At 35.5% G+C, this 13,717-nt stretch overlaps 1 protein-coding gene across 1 annotated transcript in view; it reads right to left on the bottom strand.

The window, feature by feature from the left end:
* Usp16-45 (ubiquitin specific protease 16/45) overlaps positions 1-13,717 on the bottom strand; it is an 81,182-nt gene that overhangs the window by 19,896 nt on the left and 47,569 nt on the right. Inside the window, exons 7-8 of the mRNA XM_089086354.1 lie at positions 9,616-9,925; positions 3,020-3,247 (exon numbers count right to left, since the gene is read on the bottom strand). Of these exons, the coding sequence (XP_088942480.1) occupies positions 3,020-3,247; positions 9,616-9,925 (538 nt within the window). The remainder of the gene's footprint in view (positions 1-3,019; positions 3,248-9,615; positions 9,926-13,717) is intronic.

The raw sequence follows: 13,717 nt of genomic DNA, 5'->3' as shown, positions 1-13,717 counted from the left end.
TCGACCTTGTAACTCAGCCTCTTTAACTCTTTAGAAAACGTAGTTTTTTTCAAATAATCAAGACAAACAAAGAAACACACACACAGAAAGGGGTGAATTCTAGGAAGTAGAAATATTAATTTTATTAAACATAACCTTTTATCCATGCATAGATATTTTTCATTACCCTCAGTTTTTTTTAAATCATTTGCCAGTTTCTTGGCAATGTTTTTCCACACTAGACGCCCGTCTTTATTGTAAAAAAAACTAGTCCTTCGATTGCACCAAAATTTCACGTATTGCGGTCGTGGGAATGCATCCATAAATTCAGCAATGAAAGTTGGGTCAGCAGTGAGGGTATATTCTCATCCGCTTTTTCGCTTTCAATTATTATATTCAAATTATCAAGCATAAAATGAGGGGGGGGGGGGGGATGGATAAAAGCTGAAACAGCGAAAAACCCTAATTATAATAGTAATTTAGTGATATTATTGCAATTTTTGTCATACAACAAAACAGAACAGCCCTTCTTTTGTTTACACCGGCTTTGATACTTTACCATACACTGTGCGTTCATTGCAGACTGAAGATATAATGCAAGAACTTTATATCATATATTGCTAAAAAGTAGTGAAAATTTAAATCCAAGGCCCACTAGTGTTCGAGACTCAAGTTTTTAGAAGTTAAAGCAGACTCTGACATCAAAATTAAAAAATGGCAAATCAGTCATTAAATGGCGAAAAAAAATCTACCCTTTTTTCTTGATTTTATTTTACATCAAAGCATAAGTCATATACAAAATAAAAGCTTCTTGGTATCTGCCTGATCCGGTTAAAGTTAGAAAATCAGTCAAAATGATAAATTTAATAACTTAATAATGAAAAGTATGCTTGTTTGGGTCTTTATTTTCTTTTTTGACAAATCTCAAACATTCTGCGTCTTTGGTTTACCACAGATTAGCGTAATCTTAGCCGAAAAGTTTTGTTAGCTCAAAGAAAAGTAGGACCGAGACAGTATGTCTCTGCGGCAGGCTAGCCAAATTAACTTTTCAAAGTTTTGCAAAACGCTTCAATATACTTCTCAGCGAAGATCTATTGCCTCCTAAAGCAAGTCTATTAGGATGATAGACCCGGTTCTACCATCTTAAATGGAAGATACACCTATGGATTATCCTACCAGCAATCCTAAGTCTATCCATCCTACTTGCCAACCACCTTCAATACACCTTCTTGTTATGTAAATCTAAAAAAAGTAAAGTATTTATCCTAATACTAAAAAAATTTCAAGGAATGTAAAAATTCCTTGTATGTATATACGTACAGCGGAGGGAGATATGGGACAAGCTACCAAGGAGCTTTCCAAGGAAAATTCCTGTGAATCCACTGGGAACATAAATACACTTGATTCTAATATCGATCCTTTCCTCTGGAAAAATACCCCCTTTCCTCCCAAAATTTCCAGCAAAGCCATCTTACAGGTACAGAGTCTTGATCGATGAAACGCGTGACAGTTGACCTACTTGGTCTTTTTCTTTATACAGACCAAGAGCTTATATAGACCATTGAGCTTTACGAATTTAAAGCTCAATGGTAAATATTAAAACCAACGAATAGTAAATAGTAAATATTAAATGTTAAACAAGAGTAAATATTAAAGCAAACGAATTTCAAAGCCAACTTTGTCAAAACTGAAAATATGTCAACTTCTTTAGATGTTTGTTCTGATCAGTTATTTGTACAAAGAATACCCAGGTTACGGGTTTGAAAGGAGAGAAAGGCATACTTCCTTCTAACAACCTCAATTCTACTAAAGACTAATCATCAAAGGCGTATCCAGGATTTTTGTTCGAGGGAGGGGGGTATTTTTTTCGGGAGTGGGAATTTACACAAAAAGAAATTACAAAAACACATCAAAAACACGTTCAAGTGCATTGTAGTTACATTTTTACGAGTCAGGCAAAAATGTCGGGGGGGGGGGGGGGTCAAACTCCCCTTATAGATACGGCCTTACTAAGAATAGAGGGAAAGGGGTTAATACAAGGGTTAAGACAAAACAAAATATACTCTCTACAATTTTCTATAAGCTTTCTAAGCCGTAAAGACATCGTCATTATTAGAAACCTTAGTGCACAAATGGTGCACTTATCTTTTCAATTTTTATGCTAATTAGTCATACGCAGCCTGTCCTTGGCTATTCTACTGGCATTGTGTTGCTTTCCTTCCGCAGGGCAATTCAATTAAGGTTATTCGATTTGGTGATGTCAAAGAAGAAACTGTCTGCAATCAATGATCATTCATGGTTAATTTCGACTAATGATCATAAATGACTAAAATTCGATGATAAAAATTTACTAAGATCACAAATCACCTACGGACTTGAGATCCTGAGTTCAGGGTTTCGAGTCCTGGTGTCGCTGATTTTTTGGTTTGGGACGGGGGTCGATGGTGTGACTCTTTAAGCTCAGCAGGAGTCGACCCAGCTCTACATGGGTACCTGGAGAAATCTAGGGAAAAACACGGGAAGCGTCGGATGATCTGCCCCAACCACGCGTTGCACTCCCGACCGAAGGCGTCAAATCAGGAGACCGGTACCTGCGCAACGCAGACTATTGGTCAGCATGCGATTTTTTTTTTGTTTATCACCTACCATATATTTCACAAAAAGGGTTTGATTTCCACAAAATTCGTATTGATGTATTTACTGACATTTTCAGTACGAATCGAAAAAATAGTATTGTAACTTAGTTGACCAAAATCAAAATATATTACTGCTTTACAGAAAAATTATGGCAGAACCGTATTCTGAAAAAGGACAAATAGAAAAAAAACATTAAGCGATGTCCAAGACGTCGGTTTTCGCCGAAGACCTCGGTTTCACTTTCAATAGTAGGTAAAGCACCACCAATAGTCACGTACTACGAACTTAACTAAAAACCATGAAAAACGAACGGAACAATTTTTAGTTTAGATGGCCAGCCTACCTATGCAAGGCTTGATAAAAAAGAATGTAAGGATAAAGGAAAACAAATCAGAAAATTCACCTGGAGATTCGGCTGGAGACTTAGTCGTGACAACACTATCATCCTCTTCGTCAGATTCCATTTTTTCTTTCACTTTTATGTCTCCTTTTTCCTCCTTTCCCTCGTCTTTCTTTTCTATTTCCTCTTCCACTGATTGAGGCTCTCTCCTATTTTTTAACTTCTTCTTTTGGGTTTTGGCTGCTTTCTTTCCCTTTTTAAGCTGATGTTTCGAAGGTCCGTTATTGATTTCTAGAATAATAATACACTGAGGTAAGTAAAATTGAATTAGGTATTTGTTTTGGCAATTAATTCATTCATTTTAGTTATGAATTTTTATGATGATTAAATTATTCAAACAACTGAAGCTAATTCTCATAACACACAAGAATACCGCAGAAACATTTTAGCGCGGAAACCCGAAAGACAAGCACAATTGGAAATCCTTTCTATTAATTAAAAACAAATATTGAAAAATAGGAGAAAACCTAGAGTTTTTGTCATAACACTAAAATATACAAATAATAAATCGTATAAGAAACTAACAAAATCTATAATTAGAGTCAATGCTAAATTTACACAAGTGAAAGAATAATAATACAAAGTACAAAATATAATATTTTACAAAGGTAAGAACTGGACTTCGTTCATTTGTCATGAAACGATCGGCTGTAGTTTGGAAATAGGTACTGCCACTTTGCAATGGGGTCTAGGCCAGAAGGAGCAATTGGTAAGAAAGAACACACTGATTAAACAATTCTTGGAATTATAATAGCTATTATACAGACATAGGTTTCCTCCCTCCAATGTACACTTTTGAGTTTTTTAAATAAAAATTATGTATATACTCGTATTTGCTTTTTATTAATTCGTCTTAGTTACCAACGAACACACCAGAGATATATTTTAGTGCTGAAATTTCTGCCATTAATATGTATAATTAGGTGACAAAATTTGCGAGAAACACCGAGATAATTAGACAAAAAGGATTTGATTAGAAGTTTTGCATAGTAAATCAATTAATTTATAAATAACATCAATAAAGCATCAGTCTAAGCATAATAATAAATCAAATCAATATCAATCCAACAAAACAATAATAATATCACAGTAAATCGATAAGTAGAACCTCAAATTTTCGGTCAAACTTTATACATATTTCTTTTTCTGAAAATTCAAAGGATGGTTGAGATTTTTTCCTTTGAATTAACCGATTAGTTTATTTTAACAGTTTAAATGTTGGTTTCCCAATTTTTACATTTTGTGAGACCTAGTTAGTGGGCTAAGAAGTCGACAAATACTAGACAACAACTCTAAGCCGGATATGTTTGACCCCAAATTCCTGAATTTACAAAGGTGCGATTCTGACTAATAGTTTTTTTTTCTCTGAATTTGAATATTAATTATTATTTTTTTCCTTAATTAAGACCTGGGGCACAAAAATAATAGAATTTCTCCAGTAAATCCAAATATAACTAAGTAAAACCACTACCACTTACTTTTTTCATGCCCTGATATATATATCTGCATGTTTGGGACGACAACCCCTCCCCAAAGCAACAAAATTTAAGCACCTACGATACACAAAATATATCGACTACCCCTGTGAGTTATTTACCCCCTGAACTCCTCCAATTAGTCTGACCTGTATGACTCTTGAATAACTATCCTCACTGTGGCTACTGTCTTGAGATTAAGTCAAAAACTTTTCTAAAACAAATAAGTTTTTCAAGGAAATTTTAAGAGGTATAAACCCAAAACGATTACAAATAAAGTTAGGTGACAGAACAAACTTAAAACTAACATAAAATAAAATGATTAATCAAGTCAAACGTAAAACAAACAAAAATCCACGAATAAGAGCGGGGCTACTCACGCACTGAAACCTCTGAGGGTTAGACTATCATTTACACTTTACTGAAAAGGAGAGCTAAATCTTCAACTCTGTAGGCCCCACCCCTCCCCCCCTAAATAAATGGTCATTTTCGAGTTGTATTGCAGCATAAATAGATATAATGATACGACAAGAACAATATAACTTAAACTTCCAACAAAAGGTTGTTTGAATAGATTTGCTTTATAAACTGGCCTTTCAGAGCCATAAACCTTTTGCATAACCGGAAATTTTTAGTAGTCCGTGACCGAGGTATCTCCATCATTGATTTCTTATGACTTCTGTAACAAGTGGCTGGCCAGTCTTGTCATGGATTGATTGATTAGCTGCCCTCTACTGCCGTTGGAGGATTTGATCAAGTGACTGGTTTTGTCATCTTATTACTGGGATGTCTATGAAAAAAGCAACAGGGTAATTCTTCAATAGGTTTTACTACTGATGACGGTCACTGTATATGTGACCGAAATATCTGGTATTTTTGTGAATTTCTATACACTGTCTATTAAAAAGGATTTTATCCCTATTTTGAACTTTTATTTTAGGGTAATTCTTTTAATGCTCATTGACAATGACAAACATGAAACCGGATAAGCAGGTTTCATGCCCAGTAAAAGCCGTTCAGGACATATTTTTTATCGTCCGTTGGATTCTACAACTGAGGAAGATATTTCACCTGCCTGTCATCATCACCTTCATCGATTTTTTATCCGATTTCAATTCCCTCATCAAGGCCGAGATCTGGAAGTTCACGGGAAAAGACAGTTTCCCAGTATAACTGATCGAAATACTCTAAAAGGTTTATGAGTAAACAGTTACGTGAGTCAGAACTGCCAACGGTGAAACAACAGTTTGAAGCTGAGTCAGGAGTGCCCTCTCTCACAAGCTCTCTTCAACTACATCACTAATTAGATAATGGTGAACCCAATTTACACCCACAAATGGATTGTCGTTAGTGAAAAAAAAAAGACAATCCGATTGTAATGAAAGATATTGAATTCCAAGACGATATTAGTATCATAGGTAGCTTGTAGACTGACCTTCAAGTGACGGTTAATGATGTCTTCTATACCTCAAAAAAACCCACAATCCGTAAGTAAAAAAAAAGTTCTAAAAGCAAACATCCAAACCATCCAGATATCAAACAGTTCGTGGCAACGAACTGGAAGTAAGGAGCGACCCGGCTCAATAGTAACAGAAACTCTAAAAAAGGAATTTTGATACCAATAGATATGTCCAAAGAATCAAATTTTTACGCTGATTTCAAATATATAAATTTCATTAGGTTTAGTTTTAGCCAACAAAGGTTACGAGCCTGAGAAATGTTTCCTGACTTCGACAAAAGGGGGAAACAGTCCCTAAAAGTCCTATCTGCAAAAATGTGGAATTTTGTATTTTTTGCCAGAAGAACGATCACAGATGTGTGTTTATTTGTTTTTTTTTTTTTCCCAGGAGTCATTGTATCGACCCAATGGTCCTAGAATATCGGGAGAGGGCTCATTTGAACAGAAATTAAAAGTTCTAGTGACCTTTTAAGTAGCCAAAAAACTGGAGGGCCACTCGGCCCCCTCCCCCGCCCCTTTTCCCCTAAATCGTCTGATCAAAATTTTGATATAGCCATTTTTTCAGCCTAGTCGAAAGGCCAAATAACTATGCATTTGGGTATAAAATTACCCCCCCCACAGCCCTACGGGAAAAGTCTTTAAGTTATAAAATTTGCCCATTGTTTGTGCATAGTATTTGTTATTGGGATCTATGCATACATTTTCGGGGGGGTGGGGGGCAAATTTACTGGTGGGGTTTTTTCCACGGGGGGATTTTCAATGGGGAGAGGAGTTTTCAGGGAGTGAACTAATCAGGGAAAATTATACACTGGGGGAAGACATACAGAATGTGTCTTGCTTTCTTTTTTCCGTGTCAATTTTACGCGCAGAGTGGTTAAGAATATTTCTCCAGAATAAACTTTTCACCGGGATTGAATTATAGAAGATATTGCAGTTGGAAGGGGGTTTCCTTGTGGAAGTAGTTCGAGATTTTCTGGTCTTGTTTAAAAAACGATCAGAAATTAAATTAAAAAAAAAACAAGTATTTTCAACTGAAAGTAAGAAGCATTTTTAAAACTGAAAACGAACAGAAATTATTACGTATATAAAGGGGGTTGCCCCCTCCTCAACACCTGGCTCTTTAGGCTAAAGTTTTGAATTTTTCCCCAACTCTTTAATAATTACTCCTGACTCACAAGGGCCCTTCAGTTAGAACAATAAGACGATTTTTTAAAAGTACTATAAACTTTAGTGTAAGGAGCGGAGTGTTGAGGAGAGGGCAATTCCTTTTATATACGTAATAATTTCTGTTCGTATTAATTTTTAACGCTGCTCTTTACTTTCAGTTGAAAAAACTTGTTTTTTTTATTTAATCCTACTAAAGGGCAAAGCCATCAAGACTGTCGAAGAACTCTGCTACCTTGGGTTTATCCTAACACCAAACAAAGGTACAAAAACTGACGTTCGAGTCCAAAAAAGAAAGGCGTGGGCTATACTTGCAAGCCTGAAGAAGTTGCTTTAGGGCAAACATAAAATTATTACAAGAAATGAAATGAACACATACGAGGCAACTGTTCGGTCGATCCTGTTGTACCATTGCGAAACTTAGCCTTTAAGTGCCTGAAAGTATTTGACCATAGCTGCATGAGGCGCTTACTACACGTTAGACGATGGTCTTGTATCTCAAACTTAGAGGTTAGAAGGTGTTCAAAGACTCTCCCAGAGTAATCATAAAACAACGAGTACTAAAATTCCTAGAGCACACACTGCTATGGAAAGCTGGGACCACATCCCATGATTTCCCACCAACGACCCCCTCCTAAGCTGGAAACGAAGACATGGGCGGCCAGAAAAAGGGTCTCGAAAGGCATTCAAGGAAGAACTGGATCCTTGGGGTGGCTTCTACCGACACAGACGTCGTTAGGGTAAAGACTGTCTGAACATTGCAGAAGAGGGTACGGCTGATAGATGGTCTTAGACGATGCTAATCATCTGGTCGTTCATTGGTGCCCGGCAGGATGGATCATCGACTAGTTCCTGCCTAAGGGGAAAGGAAAGGTATTCATAGCCAGACAATATAAAGATGAATAAAAGGTATTTTGACAAGATATACGTCCAGGTTACTCCATGATAAAAGAGATTGAAAACATTATGGAGTCGGAGATGCTTTAATTTTATCCGCTCCGACTCCAAAGCTTCGATTCTTAAATCTTATCTTTACTCTGTTTTAATTTTTTTTGCGGTCTTATCATTAATTATTTATTTTTTATCATTAACTTTTTTTCTTATCTTCTTCCAATTATTTCTTTTAACTTGATAACACAAAGTCGTTTGTATAGTACTGTATATAACAAGCAAGAAACGTCAGCAGACATAACTCCATTAGATTAACCACTTTATATGGTAAAATGAAAACTGTCAAGATTATATAAAGATCCTCCAGATGGCTGGCATAGTTCCATTTATAAAAAAACGTAATTTCATTTTTTCCTTATTCTTTCTATTATTTTGATTGTGTGCCACCAACCTACTTCAAAAATAGACACGACGTCCGGATACTTAGAGCTTAGTTTCCACAACTGAATTCTTGACTAGAAATTTCACCATAAAGTGGTGGAATGTAGTTTAAAGAATTTTCGATCTATTTAAAGTCTGACATGTACAACATTCAAAGGGATTTTACTTAGGGCAAGACATCATATTTTTAAAGGTATCAATGACGTCAAAATAAAAGCATTTTGCCCCTCAGAACCATCTCAGGTCTAGTCATACTTGAAAACTGCAGTTTACTAAGATTTTTCTCCTGGTTGTTTCAAATAACAAAGTGTTTAGGACAGTACCACATTTTCATCAGTGTTCACTGGTTGAGCAATAAAAATAAACTAGCAAAACTAACAAGCTCAACTTATAAACGCTTTCCGTCCGCAAAAATTCAGACATTAACAACCTGTTGATTTCCAAAGACAACTACACCTTCAAAACAAAGTTAAATCTTCTCAACTCTCGCCGAGTAGATGGCACACTGGACTTTCAATCATATGTCCTTCGGGACGGGAGTTCGAATCCTGGTCTCGCTAATCTTTGGCTTGGGGTAGGGCTTAGCAGCGTCACACTGCAAGCTCAGCTACGGTGAATCTGGGGATTTTGTGGTTAAACAAATCCCCTCGAAACATCTGAATTTCAGATGCCAGGTGAGGCGGGAAACGCCTCAAGTACAATTAAAATAGTAAGTACAACTTATTAAGATGTTAGATTATTTTGTTTATTGGCATTCACTATTACTAAAAACTGTAGAACTGCTTCATTAAAAATTGAGGTCCTGATTTTTCCCTAATTCTCATGATGTATAGGGTCGTGTAAGTTTAATCTCATCAGTTCAAAAAATCAGATGCCATTTTTATTGTCCTCGGTGCTTTAACTATTTAAACCACCGTTATCGGTCAGTTTTTCTTTTTACTTTAGGCCAGACTGTACACAGGGATAGGGTCAGAATTTTAACTTTTCAAAGAAAGTTTTGAAAGCTACGCATAAGTAATGCAATTGAATCTACAGAAAAAGAAAGTCAAAATGGCAACAGTGCTTTGGGGATATTTTTAAACTAAACCTTCATTCTCTAAGCACAGCCAGACCTAGTTTAAATATTCTTGAATTATACATTTTGGATTAGCCTAACTAAAATTACTTACTAAAACATCCTAGGGCAATACCATCCTCATCATCATCGTCCAAGGGCTTTTTCTTCCATGCTGGTCGCGAAGGCTTCTCTTCAGATATAGAAAGACTAAGATCCAGAAAGTTTTCGAGCCTCTGAGATTTTTCTTTGCATGTCTCACAAACGAGCGTGCTGATGAGCTGGCCAGAAAATATCTGATCAACAAGGGTATGTGAGACTTGACGATCATAAAATTTGAGCTTGCCTAGAAATTCAGGGTCAACTTGATCCTTTTTCGTCCTTTCAGAAAGGCCATATTTCCTTAGAATTGACGCTCTGTTTCTCTGGAAAGAAAGAACATATAATTAACAATTCTCGTTCCTCTTGAATTTTCTAGTCAAACATTCTAACTGAATTGGAATTATCCAGTTTCTTTTTAATACTAAGATTCGCAAAACATGGGTTACTCGATGACTTCCCAGTCATCCTTTGAATTCAATAACTGCCAGCTGTGAGGCTGGTCCGTCCTTACAATCAAAAGACTTCTACAGCTACGAAATTGATTCTAAGATTAACCCTTGGCTGGAACAACAAGGCAGTGCATGTAACTTTCGTGTTTATGAGGTGCTCCCAGAGAACCTATTTTATCATGCACTTGATGCGTGATATCTATTGAAAACGCCCATACCCACAATGGCGAGAGTATTATTTCGGCGAAAATTTCATATGCAATATGCAGGTTTCAAGTTCGTGCTATTGCCTATTTATTGGGCTTTAATGAACTTATCTGCGTCACCATTGTTCACTCGATTATCGCCCGATATCTACTCAAGTGTCTATCAAGGGTCAACGCTAATAATAAAAATCGCAATTTAGACGAGCCTGAAAGTAAAAGAAAAGACTTTAATAAGATTATGAATAACCCGGTAGGTAAAGAGACAAATAGAAAATTATGTAGAGAATTTTGAAAAATTATTTTTATTTTCAGCGAGGATGGAACAATCTGGAGGGAATTTGACTGCGGGGGGGGGGAATGTTCTTTACGTTTAATGAAATTTTCACGGAGGCTTTTTCCGTAAGGAGGGGGATATATTTCATGGAGGGTGAGCAAGATTTACCTGCATTATTTGAAAAACGAACAGAAATTAAATAACAAAAACAAGTTTTTTTAACTGAAAGTAAAGAGCAACCATTAAAACTCAAAACGAACAGAAATTATTTTGTAAATGAAGGCTTGTCCCTACTTCAATATCTTACTCTTTACGCTAAAGTTAGACTGTTTGTCCCAATTTTTTAAAAACGGCTACCGAAACACAGGGGCCGTTTAATTAGAATAGTAATTTTTTTAAAAGTGCTAACAGTCTTATCGTAAAGAGCAAGATATTGGGAGGGGAAAACCCTTCATATACGGAATAATTTCTGTTTGTTTCGAGTTTTAATGTTGCTTTGTTGTTTTGAATTTTGAGATGGCCATTTGTAAAAAAAAGGAGTAAAACTTTCAACTATGCTGCATTAGATGGCTATCTTAAAATTTTGATCGGATGTCCTTAGGGAGAAAATGGACTTGGGAAGGGTAGTCCCTTCAATCTTTTTGGTCACTAAAGCAGGGCACTAGAACTTTTGTTTTCCGTTCGAAAGAGCTCCTTTCTGATCTTATAGGACCATTGGATCGATACGATCAACCCTTAAAAAAAAAACACAAAAAACGACAAAATCAAACAAACAAAAAATACATATAAACCCGCATCCGAAGTCTTTCTTCTGCCAAAAAATACAAAATTCCTCATTTTTGTATATAAGAGCTCGAAACCTTCACAGTAGAGTTCGCTGACATGCTGAATTTGATGGTGGTATTTTGTTTGGATCGCTTTTTTTTCTGGGGGTACCCCTTTTTTGAAAATCAGGCAAATTTTCTCAGGCTCTTACCTTTTTATGGGTAACATTAAACTTAATGAAATTTGTATACTTGGAATCACCTTAAAAAGCCAAGCCAGTTCTTTCGATGTATCTATTGTTATCAAAATTCCGCTTTTTAAAGTTTCGGTTACTACTCGGCTGAGTCGCTTAAAGTGCAAATTATGTTCTGGTCTTCAGAAAAAATGGAGGTCGTCAGCCCAACTCATTTTATTACCTGACTATTTTGAGGTCAACTTGGTTACTTGTTGTAATTTCTGTTTGTTTTGGGTTTCATTTATTTTATTGATGGTGATTTGTGGTGGTTTTACGCCTGGAAGATCATTTGACTTTATGTCAACTCTTTTTAGGTTTAATATAGCTCATTACTTTTCTTTGAAAAACTTCATTTGTTGAATTTTTTTATTAATCAAAATTTAAGACAAGCAGAAATAAAGTCTTATAATATTGCGAACTTAAACGGAGCCTGATTAACGACTAATAAGTTTGTCTTTTATATTTTTTTTTTGTACAAAAGATAAGCTATTCCATAACACGTCTCAAAACACTTTTAAATATGTGTTTCTGATGATGGAGAAATTTTTATTCGTGCTTACTTTCTTTTCGTTTGTAAAACGCCACGACATTTATCATATATACCCCAGGATTAGAATAAGATCTTTCAACCTCTGTAATTGCATGAAATTTTAATGATCAGGTGCGAATTAATCCCTTTAATTTGAATTTGTGACATTAAAATTTAAAACGACAAAAATTATTCTGTTTTTTTTCGGTTCTACCCCCCCCCCCCCAGAAAATGCCCCCCCCTCCCCGTGGAAAATAACCCATCTCAGAAAATACCCTCGGTGTGTACACCTCCCCGCCTCTGGAAAATAAGGCTTTCCAAATTTGAGAATTTTATTTGAGTTTTGTTTTTTTCATTCTCCGAAGGAAAAAGGAATTTCGGAAGGAATTGAAGAGAAATAACCACGATATTCTGCATAAATGGCATCTTTTTTTTCTCCTCAGATAGCCTGGCACTGGAACAGCGTAGAGTTGTTTAATAGCTCGCTTTAAATGATATTGCCGCGGTTAAAAAACCTTTTGTAAATTAAAAAAAAACAACTTTAATAAAATTAATTTTCTACGAAAAACTGTATTTTTTCATAATACTGTAATAGCTTATGTTATGAACATCATGAATTGGTCACATCTACATGCTTTTGTAATTAAAAAAAATATTTAAAATAAAATAAATATTTTTACGAAGAACTTAGTTTTCATATACTGGATAATAAATGTCGTCATAGTTTTATTAGAACCATATATGACGTAAATAAAAAACGCTAGATTATGACATTACCTCTGATGACATCGGTTATGTCCGGGTTGTAGCGATAGCTAGCAAGCTAGTAAGAGACGATCACGTCCAATGTTAAGAAATACAATATCCCATAACTCCTAAAAATAGAGTCAGATCAGAATAAAAAGTACACGATTAGAACCGCCTTGTCTGAAACCCCTATATAGGAAACTTTCTGTCCCTTGGCTCTTATATAAAGGATAAGTCTAGCTAATCATTTATCTAGGGATTACAACAATTCAAAAACCTTAAAAAAGAAAACCAAAAGTTTGAAGTTTAGAAAGAAATCAGAAAAAGTTTGAAGCTAAATAAGAAAACGTTGTCAGAAAAACACCATTGCCGAATTTCCTTTCTTATAATTATTTTGTCGAAAATTGGACAGTTGCAACCCGGATTCCTATCATAGTATTGATCCTTTATGTAACATAAAAAATGCAGTTTTTTTTACAAAACTGATTCTACTTAAAAACTATTTTATTTTTAATTAAAAAAGTGACTAGATGTATCAATTTCCTTTAAAATGAGCCATTATACAGCTCTCTATGATTTTCCAGTGCCCAACTAGCTGAGGAGTAAAAAAAGCAGAAAGAAAAAAAGATGCCGTTTGTGGAGAACATCGTGGTTAAAGTCAATTTTCTTGATTTTCAAGCCAATATATTTTCTTTTTTAGTCAAGCCTAAGGACGGTAAGTTTGCTATATAGAAGTTTTGGACAAGGCGGTTCTAATAGTGTACTTTCTGTTTTGATCTGAACCTTTTTTCAGGAGTTATGGGCAACATTAGTTTTTACTATGGGGCGTGATCGTCTCTTACTAGGTTGCTAGCTACCGCTGCAACCCAGATACAGTTCGTGATAACGAACTGTATCTGGGTTTTGATAT

Source organism: Artemia sp. Qi Xiang Cuo, chromosome 1 (assembly GCF_049724085.1).
Source record: "Artemia sp. Qi Xiang Cuo chromosome 1, ASM4972408v1, whole genome shotgun sequence".
Lineage (NCBI taxonomy): Eukaryota > Metazoa > Arthropoda > Branchiopoda > Anostraca > Artemiidae > Artemia > Artemia sp. Qi Xiang Cuo.
This window is presented reverse-complemented; position numbering and strand designations above follow the sequence as displayed.